This window comes from Vombatus ursinus, unplaced genomic scaffold (genome assembly GCF_900497805.2).
Source record: "Vombatus ursinus unplaced genomic scaffold, bare-nosed wombat genome assembly UNPS02009975.1, whole genome shotgun sequence".
NCBI lineage: Eukaryota > Metazoa > Chordata > Mammalia > Diprotodontia > Vombatidae > Vombatus > Vombatus ursinus.
In genome coordinates, this window is record NW_020949753.1 from 8,178,362 (window position 1) to 8,200,723 (window position 22,362).

Below are 22,362 nucleotides of genomic sequence, written 5' to 3' on the forward strand. Positions count from 1 at the left end.
GCCTCTGTTCCAAATGTCTTTTACCATACTACCAAAGAGAGATGTGCACTTTAACTGCTAAAATTCAAGCCAGAAATGTGAAAACAGTAGTTGTTTGGGAAAATATGATTGTCGGTACAAATAAAATCTCTAGGGGTGGCAGGCAAAGGTACAGTATCCAATGACCTGCTAGGTGGGCTTCCACAATATGATGACATTTATGGAGCCCTCCAGATCCTGTTTCCAGCCCAGCCTTAACAGCCATCATCCAAGGAGCTAATTCATCTGGAGAGGGTCCAGTCAACCTCACTAATTGTCAACCAATTGCTACAAACATAGCAAGCCAGACCTGAGGGACAAGAGCCAGCACCTGCCAGGCAGATAAAATTACCACTGTCACCTGGACCACTGTTTCCCCTTAGACCATGATACCAATAGCCACAGAACTCATGAGACTTGGGATTGGCATTGGTTCTACTCTAGAGCCTTCAGCCATCATCCTGGGAAGCAATCCTGATGCAGATGCAGCTTGGCACTTGCTCTTGTAGATGCTAAAGCCATATCTATTGAAGACCCAGAAAGGAAAATTCTTATTCCCAAAATCTTTGGTACTGTCAAATGGATAAACATCAGAAATGATATCATTTTATCAGTGGAAATGACAGTAAAGGAGAAGCATTACCATCTGCTTTGTTACTGTACCGTAAGGACCATAGGACTTTTCCTTCTGATTTGTAGTTGAAACTTTCCATGATAGGCAATTCATTTTTCACTGGTCTCAGTCCCTACACCAAAAAGCTTTGGAGGTGGGGTGAAGGAGGACAGAATTAGTTCTAGCTGAATGCCAGTCCCCTTTCCTTTGGGTCTGGTGCAGCCCCACATGCATACACATTGGTGTTCTACCCTTGTTCCCTCTGTCTTTATTTCTGACTGAGTACTGTCACTTCAGGTAGAGCATGCTACTGCATCAGGAAGAACACACTTGCACTTTTCTCTATCTTCTCTTCTTCTGCAATTGAGTAGCAGAATTAAGGATAACTGCTTGTTGCCACAGAATAGTGGGGTGAAGACAGGGTCAGGACGTGCCAACAAAGACTAAAGCAGCAGCAAGGGAGATTACAGAACATATGCTGGTGGGTTGACCTGGGTGCCCTGCCAGAGCATGGGGACTAGTGGGAAGAGCTGAGTAAATTAGTGATTATCATTCATAAAGCTGTTACCTTGTTAGTCATTTTAGCCTGTAGAGATAGTTGTAATTGCTTTTTTTCTTGGCACACAATTCTTTTCTTTTGTTACACTTTATGAGATTCAGTGAGGACTGGAGACAATGTCACAAATGAATAAGATTAAGAACCATTTACTAACATCAAAGGTTATGAAGTTTTGAAGAGAATATAAGCCATTAATAACCATTTGAAACATATACAAAATCATTAACATTCTGAGAAATGCAAATTAATACAACCCTGTCATATGACCTTTTCTTAAAGTAGTTTGAGTGAGATTTCAAGGTGTAGCACAAGGAAAGGCAGATTCCATATATCAACACAAGTATGAGAGATGGGAGTCTACAGAGAGAAAGTAAAGCAATATAGGCTGAGTTCAAACTTTATTTGTAAGACATTTGGAAGCCAGGGAAGAATTCTGAACAAGGGACTGAACTGTTCAAAGTTATACTCTAAAATGATTAATCTTTTAGCAATGTCGATAGAATGGAGAAAGATGTGAAAGGAAGACCAGTTAGGATACTAGTGTAAAAGTCTAGTTGAGCTGTAATGGAGGATTAAAATGGGGGGAGGGGCAGTGGTAGAAATGGAAAGGAAGGGAAAGACAGAAAAATATTTTGGAGGCAGAATCAATTAACTTTGTTGAAAGATTAGATGTAGGGAATAAATCAAAGATGATTTCAAGTTGTCCAGGAGGGACAACTATACCATGAACTTCCTAGAAACTAGGAATTCAGAAAGACCAAGGATGTTAAGTTCTGAATTTATTATTTGAAGTAACATCAGTCCATGTAGTTAAGGTTTACTAGTTTCATCTTCTTAGAGCTAATAGTTGAAGATAGGATTGGACACATACCTGGGGTTGCTAGAGAGACAACCTCCCTTCTTTCTGCCCTCCAACCACTCCTCCTCCCCCCATACACATTCTGTTGATTCCCTTTTTCTAGTAAAACTTCTAAGAAGTTTTGTAGGTCCACAGACTCTGGTAAATCCCCTAAGAGACTGGGATTACTCCAGAAGGAAATCCATTACTGTTAGAAAGTCAACACTTTTCCTATTAGACCTGTACCATCTAAATATATATATATATATATATATATGTATATATATATATATAAATAACATATTAGATTACACACACACACACACACGTGTGTGTGTATATATATATATATACACACACACATATATATAAAACTAATAGTAGTAGCAGAAGACAAAGTTGAGGTTTTACTCTTCCACACTGTTTTTCTTAACCACATTATTCCCTTATTCAGTAAGGTTCAGTGGCTCCTTACTGCCTCTAAGCTAAAATAATTTCCCATTGGGTTTTTAAAGCCCTTCACAACATAGTTCCAACTGACCTCCCCAGACTTTCCCACACTCTCTACTTTAGTCAAACTAGTCCTCTTCCTCTATGTCACACTCAGTGCTCTATCTTTCATCTTGGTTCTTTCCCATTGGCTGATCTTTATTTCTGGAATGCAGTTTCTCTTTACCTCTGATTTGTTCACTTCCTTCAGGGCTCTACTCAAGCATTGCCATAAAAATGAAGCCTTTTGTCATCTCCCCAACTATTAGTGCCTTCTCTCCAAACTACTTCGTGCTCATTTTGTCATTAAGAGTGTCCTTGTATCCCTTCTTCTGACCTCCAAGTGGATGTCATTTTGGTGCTCTTCGAGCACAAAAGACAACAATGAACCAATTAACCAATTTTGTGATCATTTGTTATATATTTATATATGAATTTGTCCCTCTGAGAGGACATAAACTCCTTGAGAGTAGAGACTTTCATTTTGTCTTTGCGTTCCCGGTGCCTGGTGCATGTTAGATGCCTAGTAATTGCTTGTTGATTTGTTGTGGCTCTGTTCCTACTACTTCTCCAGTTCTATCACTACATGCTTCATCATTGGTCCTCCTGAGTTTCCTCCAGGAGTCTGGGCTTTAGGAACTTCCACCTAGCCACCAAATATTTCCTCTCTCTACAGCTGCCATCTCTCAGTTTTAGGATAGAGGTAGTATCTCTAGGGAAGAGCAAGAGCAGGTCTTTGGTTATTTATGTATGGATCTCCCCTTGCATCCCAATTCTGATCCCCTTTAAAGGTTGGTTCAAACAACTTCATTCAGAATAACCTGACCTAATCAAATCATTCCCCCCAACTGAGACAATCACTCCTAAGGGAGTGTTCACATAAACAATGGCTTCAATCATTTAACCTCATCCAATCTACTAAACATTCCTGATAAATTCTGTCCACTAAATGCCCAAACTTCTACATTTAAAACTCTGTTGTGATTTTTATGATCACCTATAAAATTTCAGTATAAAACATAATTTTGAATTTTATAGTTTTCAAATTTCTAGTACACATATATGTGGATGTATGTGTGAGTGTGTATACATACAAACATGCACACATTACATATCTTTCCTTTCTCTCCTCTTCCCCTTCTTCTCCTGCCTCCACTCTGCAAGGAAACACTTAAAAATATCTGAATTTTTTTTTCAAAGCTTGAAAATCAAGATATTGAGGGTTTGTTTTAAAAAAAACGGTCACAGCTGAGATGTGAACATCTGCATTTAATTCTGGGGTTTAGCCACCTCCTTTCTGGCTCTTTGCCTATGATGTTCTGCCATCTCTCATTGCTATTCAACTGAATTTCAAAGAACAGGATGAACATTATGTTGGGCAACAGGGAGAATTCTATTCTTATGGATGGTCTTGAGTTATTCACTAATAATTGTCATTACAATTAGAAGAATATGAGTAAGATCAGAAAAAAACAAGGGCACTATTGAAATATATGTGGCTTTTACTTGTGTAAAAATAGAATCAAAAGAAACAGAAAATTTGGTCATTTTTTAATATTACTCCCTGCCCCCCAGCATAGAAATCTTCCTTATAATAGCAACAAAAATTAAGCTGGAAGTGGGGAAGCAAAGTTTATTACCTATTACTCAGGAAATGATTTGACCTTTCCCTTTTGAATCCTATATATTTCTGTTCTATACTGAATGTCAATTGACCAAACTCTTCCTTATCTATAGAAAGTTGCTAGTCTGATTCTCTCCTTTATTTTAGTTTGCTGTCATTGTAATCATTTCAATTAAATTTAATATGTGTAATGGGGTCCTGACCAATGGCAGTCCTATCCCTCTAGCACACACACTGAGAATACTGCATAAGTCTACTGCACACCCACTTGGAGGTTGAGTAAACTCTGCTCCCCAATTCCAGAAATATTTCACTAGTATTCTATTTGTGTGTGTGTTTGTGTGTGACAGAGAAAGAGAGAGAGAGAGAGAGAGAGAGAGAGAGAGAGAGAGAGAGAGAGAAACTGTGTAAGGGGGTTACGCTCCCTTCCCAAACCTACCTGTGGAATTCTGTCTATAAGAATATTTTTGCAGTAATAATTCCTGATTTCTTCTTTTGTAAGAATTGTGATTTTCATGTGAATCATCTTCAGGCTTTCAATCTTATGATGCCTATTGTTTTAGGTACCAATTGTTATTGTTTTTAACCATTTCTGGCCTTATCTTTTACACTTTTATGAGTTTTGCCTCAGGTTAGTCATGAGTGGCATTTATTTTACTTTACTTTTAATTTAAATTTACTTTTTTTAAGTTTACTTTTTGAGTTTAATTTACTTTTGAGTTTAATTTACTTTTGAGAAAAAGTTATGGTGGAGCTAGCCCTGCCCTGCCTCTGCGACCCACCTCCCAGCCCCCACCCCCTGCCCTGAATTGCTAGTAGCTGTTTTTCTTTGATGAAGGCATTTGGGTCAATTTCCTGTGCAGCTTTTTCTAATTTTGATAGTACGTCACAAGAATAATTTGGCACCCTGATTCCTAGAACTCACCTACTGAGATAGCTGTGAATCCTGTTGGCATCTTCTTTGCCCTTTGAAGTTTCAAATATTGTGCTTTGGTTATTTTACCTCCAAAGGGAATTTTACTCATTCTGGAAATTACATTTTTTCCCCTCCAAAGGTGGTATTTTTTTTGAAGCACAAATAATTTTATTTCTTTACTGGTTGCATCCTAAAATTGTTTCCTAGGCAATATTTCAGAGAATATCTGACTATTTTTTATATGCAGTTTTTAATTTTTTGGAGGTATAATGAACTTACCTAGAGTAGCTTGGCTTCATTCCCTAGCTGATGCTAGCATGAAAATATTGTTAGGAGCTCTGTCTATTCCTGAATCTTACTGCTGTGCTATGTACCTCAAAGCACATTTGGAATGCTGCTGTATGCTGAATTATTTACTATATGTTTCATGAAAAGTCATTGACACAGTTTTAATGATTTGAGTTGATGACTGGTGCTTTGATATTATACTGCATAAGCACAATAAAATAATCTCATAAAGCAGTATTGCCGCAATACTGCATATTTATTGCTTGAATATTTATGCATTGATATTGGCATATATCTCTAAAAAAAGATGCAAGTTTCCTTCATGCCCACATATGAACACACACACATACATATACATGTGCATGGTTCTTTCACATATAATTACATATTATACAGACATGAACATACATATATACATACATGCACAATGTCTTTAGCACTTACCTAACAGCATTCCTTGCTTTTCATTCACAAATAAAACCAGTCCAAAGCTTCAGAGGGGCTTTAATGCATGCATGAATAGATACATATGCATATACCCACATGCACAAATGTATATAGATGAATAAATATAGAATCTATATTATGTGAGATATTATCTATAACATGGTATGTTATAACTCAAGCTAGGTTGAGGTCCACGACAGAATGACTCAAACCTCTGGCTTCAATGAAGATTAAAGAAAACACTAAACTGGGCAGAGCCAAGATGGTGGAGTAAAGGTGGGGACTCACCTAAGCTCTACCTCAAACCCCTCCACATACCTTTAAATAATGACTATAAACAAATTCTAGAGAGGTGGAACCCACAAAAAAGATGGAGTGAAACAATTTTCCAGCCCAAGACAACTTATCAGGTCTACAGGAAAGGTCTGTTGTACCAGGGTGAGAGAGGAGCAGTCTGGCACAAGCCTCACCAGCACATACCTGGCCCAAGCAAACCAGGAGTAAGCCTTGGGAGGCACTGAATCAGCAGCAGCAGCAGCTCTTTTTGTGGTGGCAAAGAACTGGAAGTTGAGGGGATGCCCATCAATTGAGGAATGGCTGAACAAGCTGTGGTATATGAATGTAATGGAATACTATTGTTCCATAAGAAATGATGAGCAGGTGGACTTCAGAAAAACCTGGAAAGACTTACAAGAACTGATGCTGAGTGAAGTGAGCAGAACCAAGAAAACATGATACACAATAACAACAATATTTTTCAATGACCAACTTTGATAAACTTAGCTCTTCTCAGCAATGCAATCATCTAAGACAATTCCAAAAGACTCATGATGGAAAATTCTAGCCACATCCAGAGAAAGAACTATGGAGTCTGAATGCCGATTGAAGCATGCTATTTTCTCCTTTTTTGTTTCTTCTTTCTCATGGGTTTTTCTTTTTGGTTTTGATGCTTTACAACGTGATTGATGTGGAAATAAAAAAATGATCTTGTCTCTGCTACTTGGTACCTGAATAACCTTAGACCAAAGACCTATCTCATTTATCTTATTTATCTCTCTGGGTTTCAGTTTCCTTATCTTACTGAAACATGACCATCCCAAATGCCCCTTAAGCATTTCACTGGCTTTAGGGAGTTACCAGGCCATTAAGGTCACCACTTTTATAGCCTCCAACCTGCAACCCACTAACCCCAGAGAAGAACCCCCAGAATCCTAAAGAAATCTTGAGACAAGCGGCTGAATGGAGACCGTTGTGGGGAGCTCAGCACAGGAAATACCCAACTCCTGAGAGTTCTACCATGAGGAAATGCTGTCTGAATAGGGAAAAGGAAGACTGAATATCCTTCCCTCCACCTCACACAGTAGGGGAAGATAACATGAAAAAGGAGCTGGGGAGGAGTAGGACCTGGACAACGACATGGTGAAGAAAGAAGTTCAAAGAACAAGACTGGTGCCCACAGAGGAATGAAGGCGTGAACGTGGCTGCTTTAGGACTCCTTCCTTAAAATGATGGTTTCTGGAGGAAATGGACTATCAGAAGAACGGCCTGCAGCAGCAGAGGGATCTTCTAACATGAGAAGGCTGCTAGAGCATGGTGAAAAAAGAAGTCTGGAGAGTCAGAAGCAGGTCCAACAGAGGGATGAAGGAGTGCACATGGCTGGCCTACAGCTCCCTTCCTCAACATGGAGGTTCTTGGAAACACAACAACAAAAAATCAAAAATCAAACCATCAAAAGAAGGACCTTTATAGAGGATAGATAGGAGGAGGGAGAGGTTAGATGCAGGAAAAATAATCATGAGGCTAATGAGGAGAATCATTTTGTTGCTTCTTTGCTCATTTGCTGTTTTATTTGCCTTGCTTTGAACTAATTCTGTCTTTTAGTTGAGTATAGAAGAAGTGAATAAATTGGTGAGGGTTGTGAGTTATGGTTTGAATGAATGTGAACTCAAGACAAGTCTTGTTTGTGGGGGTGCACTATGCAAGTTGGGGTGTGGGTGTCCCCAGCTGCTACATATAGATGAATAATAATACAAAGTTTTGGCTCTAAAATAACTTATATTCTGGGGGAAATGTACACAAATAACTAAAATATGAAAAAGTAAAAAAGAAAATACAAAAAAAGTATGGGAGACATGACATATTTGGGGAACAGGGAGGAGGTAGATATTTAAGCTGGGAATTGAAAGATAAATAAAATGTGAATAAAAGGAGGGACCAGTGAACAAAGGTATAAAATTGGGAAAGAGCAGAGTCTACATTGGGGAAGAAGCATATGCACAGGGCAGTGTGGTGTGGTGAATGGACAGAGCATGTGACTGAGAGTCAAGAAGGCACCGAGTTCAAACCTTGCCTCAAACTAATTCTGTGTGATCCAGGGCAAGGCACTTAACATATGTCTCAGCTTTCTGATCTTCAAAATCAGGGGTTTGCTCCTGATGGCCCTGGAGGTCCCTTTTTAGGTATAAATATATGATCCTATGAATGGTGAATAGTCTAATCTGGCTACAATGTAAGGTATATAAAAAGCACATTAAGGGGGCAGCTAGGTGGCGCAGCGGATAGAGCACCGGCCCTGAAGTCAGGAGGACCTGAGTTGAAATCCGGCCTCAGATGAAACACTTGACATGTACTAGCTGTGTGACCTTGGGCAAGTCACTTAACCCCAATTTCCTCACCAAAAAAAAATAATAATAAAAATAAATAAAAAGCACATTAAGCCTGAAAAGACAGGCTAGGTCTGGATCATGAAGAGCCTTAAATGTCCTGTTTGAGGCACACATCATACTGTTTTAGGCACTGATTAGAATTTGCTGTGGAGGAAGATTCTACAGTGATTCACAGTATAAAGTTACACTGTTTTAGTGACCTTCCAGGTAAATGCTCAGTCATCTACCACATCAAGGCATCGAATGGGTAGAAATCAACTTAAAAATACTGTTTAAATAGGGTTAAATATTAGTAATATAATTAACCTAGGAAACTTGTAACTGAAAATATAAAATTTCCAACCTCATCATTAAAGAATTTCACAAAAATCTGTCTCCTTTACATTTTAAATTTTGCCATTGATGCTTTATTCTCATTATCCCAAGGTTAATTCCCGGGATAGTAATTGCAGATAAATATATCTATATCATAGTCTCTATCCTAAAATTACATAATTGCCAAAGACAGCATTTGAGTGAAGAATTTGGTCACATGCTGTGCAGTTTTTGGACTGATATTACTGTTTATTTTGGATATAGGACAAGAAAGGGCACCCTTAGCTAGATGACCACAGCCACTTCCCTTGGGTGATTTTCCACTGCAAACACTGAAGAAAACACGATGGGGTTTGGGGAGTGGTTCTCTTATAAGACTGCATTCCTAGGGTCAAGAGCCTTTCCGATCTTTTCCCTTTTCTAATGGGTCCTCTCTCTCCACTCTGGCACAACATCATAGCACAAGCAATGCACTATATCCATTATATTAATTTATTATATTATGTTAACTTCAAAAACTATGTGAGGGAATCTCAGGTGCTGCCTATACACAAAAAAGTCAATCACAAGGATTGTTTTGCCATCTTGTGGCTTGGTTCACCATGACCAAAATCTTTTTTTTTTTTTTTTTTTGGTGAGGCAATCGGGGGTAAGCGACTTGCCCAGGGTCACACAGCTAGTAAGCGTCAAGTGTTTGATCTGAGGCCAGATTTGAACTCAGGTCCTCCTGACTCCAGGGCCGGTGCTCTACCCACCGCGCCACCTAGTTGCCCCCATGATCAAAATCTTCACTGTCTTTACCCTCAGTCTCATTCCCAAGCTGTTACTATTTTGTTCCTTTCAAATCAACAAGCCCCTTTGCTAGGACACTGTCCTTTGATAATTTACCCTTTAACCCATTTAGTACCATTTTGGTAACTGGAAGTAAAAAGTTTTTTACTAACTGGATTAAAGTTTACCCTACAGTTTAAGGTTAAAACTACTATCTTGGTAGGCATCTGAACCTTCACTCTGATGGTGTCTCCTTTGATCCTGTGCAAAATCATTCTTTCATTGGCCATTCTTCTACCCTTGGCTCACAGCATCCTCCCTGATTGACCTTCCTCCTTGATCACATGCTTTTTGCTTTTTTTTCTCCCTGAACCACCAGTTCCTCAAAATGTTACCAGGTTCCTATGAAGGTTAGCATCCCTAACTGGAATGGAGCTCCCATCTGCCAATTACAGGATCATGTTGAAAATATCATTAATTCCACATTATGCCCTGAAATGTTATAGATTAGTATGGTTAGAGCTAGAAGCAAGCAGAAAGGTCAATCAAATCAACTCTTTCATTTTTACAGATAAGAAAACAACAACCCAGAGAGGTTAAACAATTTGCTCAGGGTCATGCAGGCATAATCATCCCTGAATTAGTCTTTTCTGTAGAGAATTAAATGACTTAATGCTCCAGATTTGCATTATTTAATTCAAGAAATATATAAACTTTATCCTTATAAGCCATAGTAGAACTTGCATCTCATAAGTACTTTATCAATCTTCTCATCTGTCAAAGGTTTTTGCTATGTGGAATAAGGCTGCATTCCACTAATTTTATCACTAATAGAAATTCTCACAATTCTTATGTGGTACTAAAAACCCTGGGCTTAGAAATGTCACAGATTATTGTATCTTTGAAACATCAATGATTTTTACTCATGTGAGCTGCTTCATTCAATATGGCTTCCACATTCATGAAAGGACTTTTGTAGTGAGAAACCTCAAATCACATTGTAAAAGTTACCCTTGTATTTATCAAAAGGCAGTCAAGAGAAAGATCTCTTCAAATGTCTTTATTTGCCTCTTAGCTACAAGTCTTGTGATTTAAACTTATTGTGAAGAAACAGAAAATGGCCCAGTATTATGTCGATGTTAAATTTTAAGTCTTTCTTCTGGAAACATGGTCATAGATGACAACTTGTAGGTAGAGGTCTGTTTGGATAGGAGTTCTTGTAGAGTTATCCCCTGGGTGAACCTGAAACACAAATCATATACATCATGAGCACTCAAAGAATGTTTTCTTCCATTTTATTGTTAAATCTTAGAGAAATCAACAATTTGTGGATTTAGAGAAATTGCAATTACTTTTCTTCAGAAGTTTTTTGGCTGGGAGGATTGACAATTTAGATTTAGAAGTTGTGACTTGCAACTCAAGGCACCCCTCCCTCCCCACAGCACAATGAGGGATGGGATAGGATTTCATGGCAGCCTCAGGGACTATTTTAGAAAAAAAAAACAAGGCAGGCAAAACATTTTCTATGACTAGAAAAAGGTAGATGGGCTTTTGTACTTTTAGCATAGAGATGGAAATTGCATGGCTTGCTAGCTTCCTTTTTGCTTCTGCTATAAACATGGAAGATCAGGAAAGAGGAGTAACTAATCAGAGAAAAGCATTAATTATTGCTTGTGCTGGGTTGAGTTAAAAAAAATACTGGGAGAGAACTGAGAAACAGTCAAGCAAGAAAGAGAATATCTTTGGACAGATAACAGTCTTGGACAAAGCATGTACTTCATAGTTTGGAACACAAGATTAGGTGAATTAAGACACTGAATGCCACCTTGTGGCTACATATCCTCTATGTGGAAACTACCATTAAAGGTGAATGAAGCAAAATTATTACCACCCAACAGAAGAATCCAGCACCTTGAGTGTGAAAACTACAAATCTAAAAAATGACAGCAAATTGTTGTTCAGTTGTGTCTGACTTTTCATGACCCCATGGACCACTCTGTCTATGGGGTTTTCTTGGCAAAGATACTGGAGTGGTTTGCCGTTTCCTTTTCTAGTAGATTAAGGCAAAGAGGGTTAAGTGGCTTGCCCAGGATCACACAGCTAGTGAGTGCCTGAGGCTGGATTTGAACTCTGGTCTTCCTGACTCCAGGCTTGGTGCTCTATCCACTGAGCCATCTATACCTGCCCGTTCAGTATTCACAAATATTATTTGGAAATACTAGGAACCTGTAGTGGCACACTGCTGAGGCATCATCATTTAGAACAAGGGCTCTTCCCCCCCCTCACCCCCACCTTTTTTGTCATGGACCCCTTTGGCAGTGGTGAAGCCCCTGGACTTCAGAATAATATTTTTAAATTCATAAAATAAAATGCATAGGATTACAAGGAAAAAATTTACATTGAAAATTACACTGAAATATCATCAAAATATATAAAGCAGGTTGTAGTGTAGTAATATATCTAGCAGCGAGCCAAAAACAAACAAACAAACAACTAGAAATTTCAAGTAGTGATGAATGTATAAAGTATATTTCAAAGCATTGGCAAGGACTGAAATGTGCTAAGAAAATGTCTGTGATTTCTATTGTGACAGTCACAAGTTCTGCTTACATTATTTTTTTTTTTGGCCTATCTTCTTAATTAAAGAAAATGCTGTAATTTAGTTGGAGGTTAGTGAAAATAAATCTGTAATAAAGATGTACATTCTTTTCATCCAAGTTCACGGGCCCCTAAATCCAGTCACAGTCACCTTGGGGATCTGTGGAACCCATGTGAAGACCCACTGATTTAGAGAGATTCACAGGCATACATTTACATGTAGTTTTGTGCAATGCTACAGATGGAATTAAGTCTCATCTTCTAAAAACTTAAAATTTAAGATGGCCACATACAGAGATTGTACATCTAGACAAATCATCAATTAAAAAAAGACAAATAACACATTAATATCCTATCCACTGTCAGTTGTGAGTCTCTTCTGTCTCTGTCTTATTTTCTTGTATTTATAAATTTTGCTATTATTTTCAAAGAAGCCACTTCTAGTTTTATCAGTTACATAGTCTTTTTTGTTTCCAATGTAACTATATATTTTAGTTTTCAACATTTCCTTTTTTTAAATTGGGGATTTGCTGGATTTCTAGTTCATGTTATTAACATTCTCTTTTTCTATTTTATTAATGTATATTTTATGAATGTAATTTTTCCTCTGAGGTCTGGTTTTCAGGTAATTCATAGTGATTTGTCCTTTGATCTACTAATTTAGAATTTCATTATTAAGTCTTAATTTGGGCTTGAATTGTTTGCTTCTGGTCTCTGAATTGCTCTTTTAATTGAGTTATAGTTAATTGGGTTAAAGATGTGCTTTGTTTTTGTGTTATTTGCTTTATTTAGAATTTCTCTGTGACTTCATAAATTTATTTTATTGTCAAGGTGTCATATGATGCTGAGAAATGTACATTATATTTTCTGAAGATGCCATAAATCTTTTAGCTTGATCAATTAGTTCAGTTCCATATTTTCCCTTTTGCTTACTTTGTTAGATGTATTCCGCTCTGAGAAAAGAATACAAAAATCTATTGTTATTGTTACTGTCTGTGTTTTGTCCATTTTATAAATTTTTTATGAATTTAAATGCTGTGCCATTTAATGTATACAAGATTAATACCGATAGTGGTTCATTGCCTAGGTTCTTTTAAGTATGGTATTTTCTTGTTTATCCCTATTACTATTTATTTTATTCTTATTCTGTCTGAAAGCATGATTGTAACTTCTGCTTTAAAAAAATCAATCTCATGCATATGAAAACTTAGTTTCAGTTTTTTATTTAAATAGGTGCTTTTTAAATAGTGTCATTTATTTTCAAATCTGTATAAGGTTACTAATTCTTTTTCTTTGAGGGTGGTGTGAGGTAACAACTAAGCACAGCTAAGCAAAACAAATTCATCCATTTGTCATGTCCAATAACATATCTGGTCTAATAGAATTTTTATAGTCTTTTACCTGAGTGAAGTTTTTTCATATTTAATACTAAGTTGTTTATCCTCCTTCTATGAATTTCCTCTTGAGCTTCCATTTAATTTATAACATCATTTAAAAAAAAAACACTTTGCTTCATTTCTTCCAGGAATTCCAATGGAGCATTTGGTAACTCTGTGGTTTTCTCTGAAGCCTTATTTATAAATGATGTGGAATTCTTTCCCCCTCCCCCAGATTTGTGTCTTACCTAGCTCCATAATATTATCTGTTTTGTTTACTCACTTTCCCCAAATTAATTTCTGATTTGATATTCTATGTATTTTGTTAATCACTGCCTTGATTTCCAGGATTTCTATTTTGGTGTTTAATTGTGGGTCTTTAATTTGATGGTTCTCTATTTTTTTAGTAGCATGCCCAATTCATCGATCTGCTCTTTCTCTCTTTCTTTGATGAAAGTATTTAGAGATATAAATTTCCCCCTAAGTATTGCTTTGGCTATATACCACTACCTTTGGTATTTTGTCTCAATGTTGTCATTATTTTTAAGGAAATTATTGTTTCTTTGATTCTTTGATCCACTCATTCTTTATAATTAAGTTATTTAATTTGCAATGAATTTTTAATCCTTGATTCAAAGGTCCTTTATAAAATGTAACTTTTATTGCATTCTGGTCAGTAAAAGATACATTTACTATTTCTACTTTTTTGTATTTGTGAAGTTTGAATGTCCTACTACATGGTCAGTTTTTGTGAAGATGCTATACACAGCTAAGAAACAGGCAAACTCATTCCTATTTAATACTCTCCAGAGTTCATCTCCTTACCTTCTTCCTTGCTTATTTTTGGTTTGGTTTATTTTGCTCTAAAAGGGATAAACTAAGGTCAGGATTCCCCATGTCATGTAATCCAGGGTGAGATCTCTTCATTGCCCTCTTAATCTGAGCTCTACAAGTTCCTGACCCAGGCTTGGGTTTGTCCTTGGTTGAGAGCTTCAGCGGACCACTGCTGGACTCAGTCACTGTTAGCTTACTGAGAGACACTGCAGGTTCAAAGTAACTGAACTGCTGGCTCCCCTTTGTTCTGGGGATCCTGCCCTGGTTACTACATTGCAGGCTTAGATTCTGGGCTAAAAGCTAGACTTGAGTCATTGTTCCACTTCTTCATATCAGAGTCACACACACAGTTAAGTTTCAGGAATTTCTTTGCTTTGGTCCACACTCAGGACGGCTCTTCCCTGTCCTGAATCTGTGACCCAGAACTGGGTAGAGGGCAACAGACCTGACAAACTTAGGGAGCCCCTGAGGTCTCTTTCTGCCCTAGTGTCCTGTCTTGGCCCCCTTTCAGTCCCTGGGTACTGGAAAGCTCTATGTTGCATGCTTCTGGGCAGACTCTGAGCCCATTTTTAAAGACCTTCCTAAGATCTGTTTTCCCAGCTGCTCTGGGCTGGAAAAATGACTCATTGCAACTTTTTCTTGGTTTTCCTTATTAGAATGTGGTCTCATGTATTTTCTAGATCATTGTGGGGAAGGGATAGTGGGGAGCTAGGCTCTAATGCTACTTCTCATGCCACCATCTTGACTCCACCTCCCAAAGCTATCATTTAATTTTAGTTGACTCTCTAAGGTTCTCTTAATATATCTTTATACAAAATACAAGCAAATATGATACTTTTATTTCTTTTCTGCTTGTAATTATTCCCTCATTTTTAAAAAGTCTCATTGTTTATAGTTAGAATTTCTAGTATGCTATCAAATAGAAGTGGTAACAATGGGAATCCTGGATTCTCTACTGGTCAATCATTCAGTCATTTCCAACTCTTTGTGACTTCCTGGACCATAGCACACCAGGGCCTTCTACCCTCCACTACCTCTTGAAGTCTGTCCAAGTTCGTGTCTGCTGTTTCCATGACAGTATCTTGCCATCTCATCCTCTGTTGTCCCCTTTACCTTTTGCCTTCAATCTCTCCCAACATCAGGGACTTTTCCAATGAGTTCTATTTTATTGTGCAGCCAAAGTATTTAAGCTTCAGCTTCAGTATTTGACCTTCCAGTGAAAAGTTGGAATTTCTTTAAGTATGGACTTATTTCATCTCCTTGTTGTCCAAGAGATTCTCAATAGCCTCCTCCAGCACCACAACTCAAAAACATTGATTCGGTGGTGCTCAGCTTTCCTTATAGTCCAACTCTCACAGCCATACATTGCTACTGCAAAAACAATTTTGTTTTCTATGCTTTGATTTTATGGATCTTTGTCAGCAAGGTAGTGTTTCTGCTTTTCAGTACTCTTCCAGATACTGCTGAAGTCTAGCTTCAGGTTTCAAATAATACCTTTGATTTCTTCATTTGTTGTGAATTCTTTTTTTTTATTCATTTTTGATATTTGTGGTTTGCTTCCCTTTTTCATTTTGTTAATCAAATTAGCAAATGGTTTATCTAGTCTCTAGTTTAACCCCACCCTAACAGCTCTTCATTTTATTTATTCATTTAATATTTACATTTTTGTTGGTTTTCTTACTTTTTTCAAAGCTTCATGACCATTTCATTGATCTGTTCTTTTGTTGTTGTTGTTGTTGATGATGATGATGATGCTAGTGTTCAGAAATATAAGTTTTACGATATGTTTTGCTTTGGCTACCTCATGAAAATTTTGGTGTTTTGTCTCATATTTAATGAAATTATCTATCATTCTTATGATTTATTCTTTGAACCACCAATTCTTTAAGATTAAGTTATTCTCCAGTTGATTTTTAATCTTTTCTTCAACAGATAGTCATGTAACTTTTATTGTATTGTGATTAAGAAAGGATGTGTTTGAGATTTGAATGTTCACGGTCATTTTTTTATGGGTGTCATGCACAACTGAGAAATATGAATATTTTTTCCTGTTCCCGTTCAAAAATTGCCAGAAATCTAACATATCAAGTCAACAAGCATTTGTTAAACATTGACTATATGTCAGGCACTGTGATAAGTACTGGGGATACAAAGAAATATAAAGACAGCTCTTTCTTTCAAAAGCACAGTCCAATGGAGTAGATAATTAAGCTAACAGCTATATGCAAATAAGATAGAGGATACACTGTAGATAATTAATGGAGGGAAGGCATTAGAATTAAGGGGGATTGGGAAAGACTTCTTGGGAAAGGTAGGATTTTAGCTGGGACTTGAAAAAAGAAGATGAAAGCAAAGAGGAAGAAATAAAATTCTTGGAATGGGAAACAAGCAGTGAAAATGCATGGAGTCAGGAGATGGATCGAGGTCCATCCATCGGGTCTTTAATTTCCTCCTTGTTAAGTTGTAAAAAATATTCTAGCTCTGAGAGGGTTATATTGAGATCTCCCACTATTATAATTTTACCCTTTTTTCTGCCTATAACATTTAACTTTTAAAAAATGTTTGCGGGCTATGCTATTTGGTGCATATGTTATATATTGAAACTAATTCACTGTCTATAGCAGAAAGGTCAAATATGTGGCCCACTAGCCATGGGCTGTCCACTACACTCCCTTGGGTGGTCCAAACCAGATTAAAATAGAATTGGGGACATTTAACAAAATAAATAAAAATACAGTAAAGCATAGAAAACATTTTATTTTAAAACTAAGTTAATATGTGGTCTGCAGGAATCTTTATGTATGGATTATTGGCTCCCGTTTCTGTTTGAGTTTTACATCACTGCTCCATACTATCTTCCAGCAAAATATAGTTTCCCTGTTTATCTCTTTTAATTAAGCTTTTTGCTATTGCCTTATCTGAGATAATGATTGCTACCTTTATTTTTTTTGTCAGGTTGAGGCATGATATTGTTCCAAATCCTAACTTTATGAGTTTTTATGTTTAAGTGTATTTCTTGTAAACAATATATTGTCTTCTTTCCAATCCATTTTGCTATCCTCTTCCATTTTATAGGTTAATATATCCCATTCTGAATCACAGTTGTAATAATTAGCTATATATTTCCCTTCTTCCTATTTCCTTGTACTTTTCCATTTTTGTTTTCTTTCTTCACTTTGCCTCCATACTTGGGGTTTATTTTGCTTATTATTGGTGAATTTTCTCTCTACTTTCCCATTTCTCTTCTTTCTCTTCTTTCCTATTTTCTTATTTAGTTGAATGTATTTCTTCAGAAAACTTTATGTGTATATGTATGTATGTGTATATTCTACCAGTCTTTGACCAGCTCAAATGAAAGTGAGTTCAGTGACACCAGCTCCCCCTACCTCTTCCATACTGGTAGACTTGTACATACTGATTATGTGAGATAAGTTCCCTTACCATTCTCTCCCACTCCATTTCCTCTCTTTGTCCTTTCAAAATTATTAAAACAGAACAAAATCACTCCCATACATTGTCTTATTTGTTTCACTAGACTGTGAGCTCCCTGAGAAGAGGAACTGTGGGTTTTTTTTTAAATTTTTGCCTTTCTTTGTATCCTTATCACTTAGCTTGGTATCTAGTTCATATTGGGTACTTAAAATGATTTTTGATTCATTTTGACTCCCTCTATGACCTCTGATGACATCAGGGTTTTGAAGAAAATTCCATATAAGCACTCCTCAAACATTACAATGTGAACAGTTCATCCATACAAAGTCCCTTCCAATTGCTCACTTGTATTTATCATTTTAGGTCTCAATTTATTCCCATGTTCATATATCACAGTTCTATTCTATCTGACCTTTTTATCAGGATTACTTGGAAATATTTCTATTTCGCTGAAGGTCAATATATTTTTCCCTGTTATAGAATTATAGTCAATTTTACTGAGTAAGTTATTCTTGGTTCTAGAACTATATCATTTGCCTTATGGAACATATGCCATGCTGAGGACCAAAGTTCTGGCTGACTGGTGTTATAGATTTCATGAACTCTGGTGAGTTGCTTTGTAGTACCTGGTCTTCTGTTGTATTTATTTTGTATTTTCTTATTTTTTAAATTTATTTTTATTTTATTTTTGGGCAATTGGAGTTAAGTGACTTGCCCAGGGTCACACAGCTAGTAAGCGTCAAGTGTTTGGTCTGAGGCCAGATTTGAACTCAGCTCCTCCTGACTTCAGGGCCAGTGCTCTGTCCACTGCACCCAGTTGCCCCTATTTTGTATTTTCAAACAGAAACACTGGTGACTCAAGAAGCTGTTACAGAAGGCCTCAGCACTGAACCATAGAGAGAGAGAGAAGATTTCATCTGGGCATTGCGAATTAGAGCATTCAGCCTGTCAGTGCAGAGGAGTGCTCACTGCTGGGGGCTATCTATATCCATCCTCTTCCCAACTAGAGTTTCATCAAAGAGCTGCATTCTAACATGTGGCTTTTCAATTTGAAACACCATTTACTATGAAATTGCTCTAATGGCCTGAGGCACGATGTGAACGAGGAGGATGAGGTCCATGGCCTGTCAGTCTAAGGTCAATAAGGAGGCAGCAAATGCTTTGTCTAGAGTAAGGAGGTATTTTCCTCTCCCTTCACTTCCTTTACCTCCAATGGCCAGTGCCTTAATAGGCCTCTTCCATGCTAGACTGAAAGTGCAAATTCTCAAAACTTTATTTTCTTACCATGCATGTGCATGCTGCAGATATCAGAAATTAAACACTTTAAGGGGAAAAAAGCCTTAAGAAGGATGAAACTGTCTTTGATGTTTCCAGTGAACTTATTTTATAATTGGGAGCATTTCAGTTGTACGAGCTATGAAGGAGTTTTTGACTTCATGGTAAAAACACTTTTATGTTTGTCCTGCTTTTCGGGACATATTTTATTGAGTGTTTGGTTGTCATGCTAGTGTATTTTTCCCTCTATGCTGCTTCTGACTCATTATCTCTTCCAAAAGGCAGATAAGTCATTCATGGAATTGCTATGAACTAAAAAAATTAGGTAATTTGACATATGTTTGTAAAGTAAAAGGAAAATTCAGAGTATGCTTTCTGGTTCAATACTACCTTTGTTAATTCAGATGCTATGAATGAATTTAATGTTGGAATTCTATATGGGAACCATTTCTCTTTGGTGGTGTCTTATCTGGCCTTCCTTAAATAATATTATTATCAAGCTGAGAGGGGGCCGTCTCCAGTCATCCTGATCTCTATATGGCCACTGGGCCCAGATGGCTCTGGAGGAGAAAATGAGGCTGGTGACTTTGCACAGCCCTCCCTCACTTAAATCCAATTCACTTGCAAGTCATGGCATCATCTTTCTGATGTCATGGTCCTCTTCGAGAATGAAGGACAAACAACAAATCAATCTGAGAAGAAAGTTTAGTGCTCAGAAATCTCTACTCTGCTCTGATAACTATGTCTAATCACAAACACTCACGAGAAGTATGCTGGAGCTACCAACCACATTTCTACAAGCCAGTTAGGTGATGCAGGCCTGGCAGCATGCAACTGTCCATCCTAGTTGGTTATGCAGAAATATCCTGCATTCTACATATTTAAATGGGAATTCAGCAGTTGGCACCTGTGGTATTGTGCTTGGCAAATCCAATGCCAACAGTGACCTAAATATTAACAACCACGTTTTAGATTTATGAATTTTTGGAAGTCATTTCATCTCACTAAGTTGCTTTTTTCCATCTGCTAGACAGAACTAAGAATATTTCCCACCAAACATTGAAAGATGCAAAGAACATTATTATGACAGTAACTAATCTGCTCAGAGCTAATTGCAGTAAGGGTGCCACACTTAACACTTGTAAGAAAAAAGCATTGAACCTTGAGGCTGAATTATTCTGTTTGACTAGTCAGTAGAACATACATCATTTAACCTGAGTTGTCCACTTGAGGTTTTGGCCTTTATGCTAAGGGAGCAAAGTACAAGGTATTAATTTACAAATTGCGTTGATAGAACACATACCTTAACTTATAGACTATTAACAACCGTGAATTTTAAGAAGAGAGTCATTTACATGGTGCAATGGAACAGTCAGAAAGACCTGAGTTCAAATCCTGCCTCAGACACCTCCTAATTCTGTGACCTTAGGAGACTTAGTTTCTATTTGCCTTAGCTTCCTCAATTATAAAACAGAGATAGTAACAGCCTGTCTTGTAATGAGGGCAGCTAGGTAGCCCAGTGGACAGAGGGCTGGGCCTGGATTCAGGAAGTTTTGTGGTTTGTTAGTTTTTTCAGTCATGCCCAACACTTTGTGACTCCACTTGGGGCTTTCTTGGCAAAGATGCTGGAGTGATTTGCAATTTCCATCTGTAAAATGAGCTGGAGAAGGAGCCAGGAAGTCATGAGTTCAAATCCAACCTAAGACACTTAATAGCTGTGTGACCCTTGGATACTTAACTTCTGCCTACTTTACTTTCTTCCATTGTTAAACGAGGGCCAGTCAGGTGGTGCAGGGGATAAAGCTCCAGGCCTGGAGTCAGGAAGACTCATCTTCATGAGTTCAAATCTGGCCTCAGACACTTACTAACTGTGTGACCCTGGGCAAGTCACTTTGCCCTGTTTGCCTCAGTTTCTTCATCTGCAAAATGAGTTGGAGAAAGAAATGGCAAACCAATGTGGTATCATTGCCAAGAAAACCTTAAATGGGGTCATGAAGAGTTCGACACAACTGGTTAACAGCATTTTGCAAGATTGCCGTGAGGATTAAATGACATAATATTATCTCCTTGTGCCCCACAAAGGGACAGATTAAGTGTGTTAATTTATTATTTTAAATTTACTATGTTAATTATTAAATTAACTTTCATTTGCATTTTTAGTCTACTAAAAACAACAACTTAACACAGTAAAAGGATAGCATATTTAGGACAATTGTCATTTTGTAAAAGAAAAATACATTATATTTTAAAATTCAGCAACTTTAGAAAAAAATACTTTTCCAGGCGATAACCCGTGAATGTCTATATTTGTACATGTAACATTTTTCTGTGTGTGCGGTAAAGGTTTTAGTTTGTTTTGTTACTACTTGCCCAAAACAAAAATAACCTAGATGTTAAAGATTTGTATTTTTTCCAATTCTTGTGTCTAGAACTCTGCAAATGTTTTTGAAGGGAGTATCTATATCTCTTGTCTTTTAAAAAAAAAGTCTGTATTTTTTTTCTGTGACTTTTCTTTTCATGAATTTGAGAGAAAGATAGTGAGCTCTGTGATACAGAAAATAGTCAATCCATCCACATCTGTTTATAATGTGCAACTCTACTTAACAGCAGTGCACTTAACAGCACAGAGTGTAGTGCTTCGTCCAGGTGGTGATCTAGGGCAGGAAAAGGTGAAGCTCTTTGGAGAAGGGAGGGATTTCCCCAGTGGCATCTGCAGCAGCTATGGGTCCCTGGGTTGTGGATAATAATAAAACCACCAGAAGGGGCTGACGCCTGTCACAGAATGGAAGAGGTTGGGAACATGGTGGCGAGTAGCTGGCATTAAAAGGTGAAGGTTGGAGATGAGCCCTGTGTGATATTAAGAATATCAACTAGGGTCTCCCACAATAGGGGATGGGTTCTTTTCTTTCAAAGGCATTAAAACAGTTCCTGAGACTTAACTGGCTCTGGAGACTAAGGCTCAGCCTTGATTGCTTGAGGACAAAAAACCAGAAGTTACTGCTGGACCCTGAGGCTTGACTAGTGGGATCACCATGGCAAGGAAGGGGATCTCAAATGAATAGGAGCTATATCCTTGACTGAATAGTCTTTCTTTGCTCTGAATGTTCTTCCCCAACTATGACTAAATAAATCTCCTTTTGTTAATGATTAGATGAACTATTAGTATTCTATGTCATTTAATCTCCAACCTGAGTCCTTCCCATCCCTAACTGGTTTGGCTGCACACTCCAATGGGTCATCCCACAGCCCCTTGGCTGAGTGCAATACAGAACTGTCTGAATGACCTTACTTGGAAAGTAATTA

At 37.5% G+C, this 22,362-nt stretch overlaps 1 protein-coding gene across 1 annotated transcript in view; it reads right to left on the reverse strand.

The window, feature by feature from the left end:
• Positions 1–10,609: 10,609 nt before the first annotated feature.
• The window catches only part of LOC114036726 (cilia- and flagella-associated protein 299-like), an 88,870-nt gene continuing 77,117 nt past the window's right edge, over positions 10,610–22,362 (reverse strand). The window contains exon 4 of the mRNA XM_027853399.1: positions 10,610–10,786. Within this exon, the coding sequence (XP_027709200.1) occupies positions 10,691–10,786 (96 nt within the window). The 3' untranslated portion in view covers positions 10,610–10,690. The remainder of the gene's footprint in view (positions 10,787–22,362) is intronic.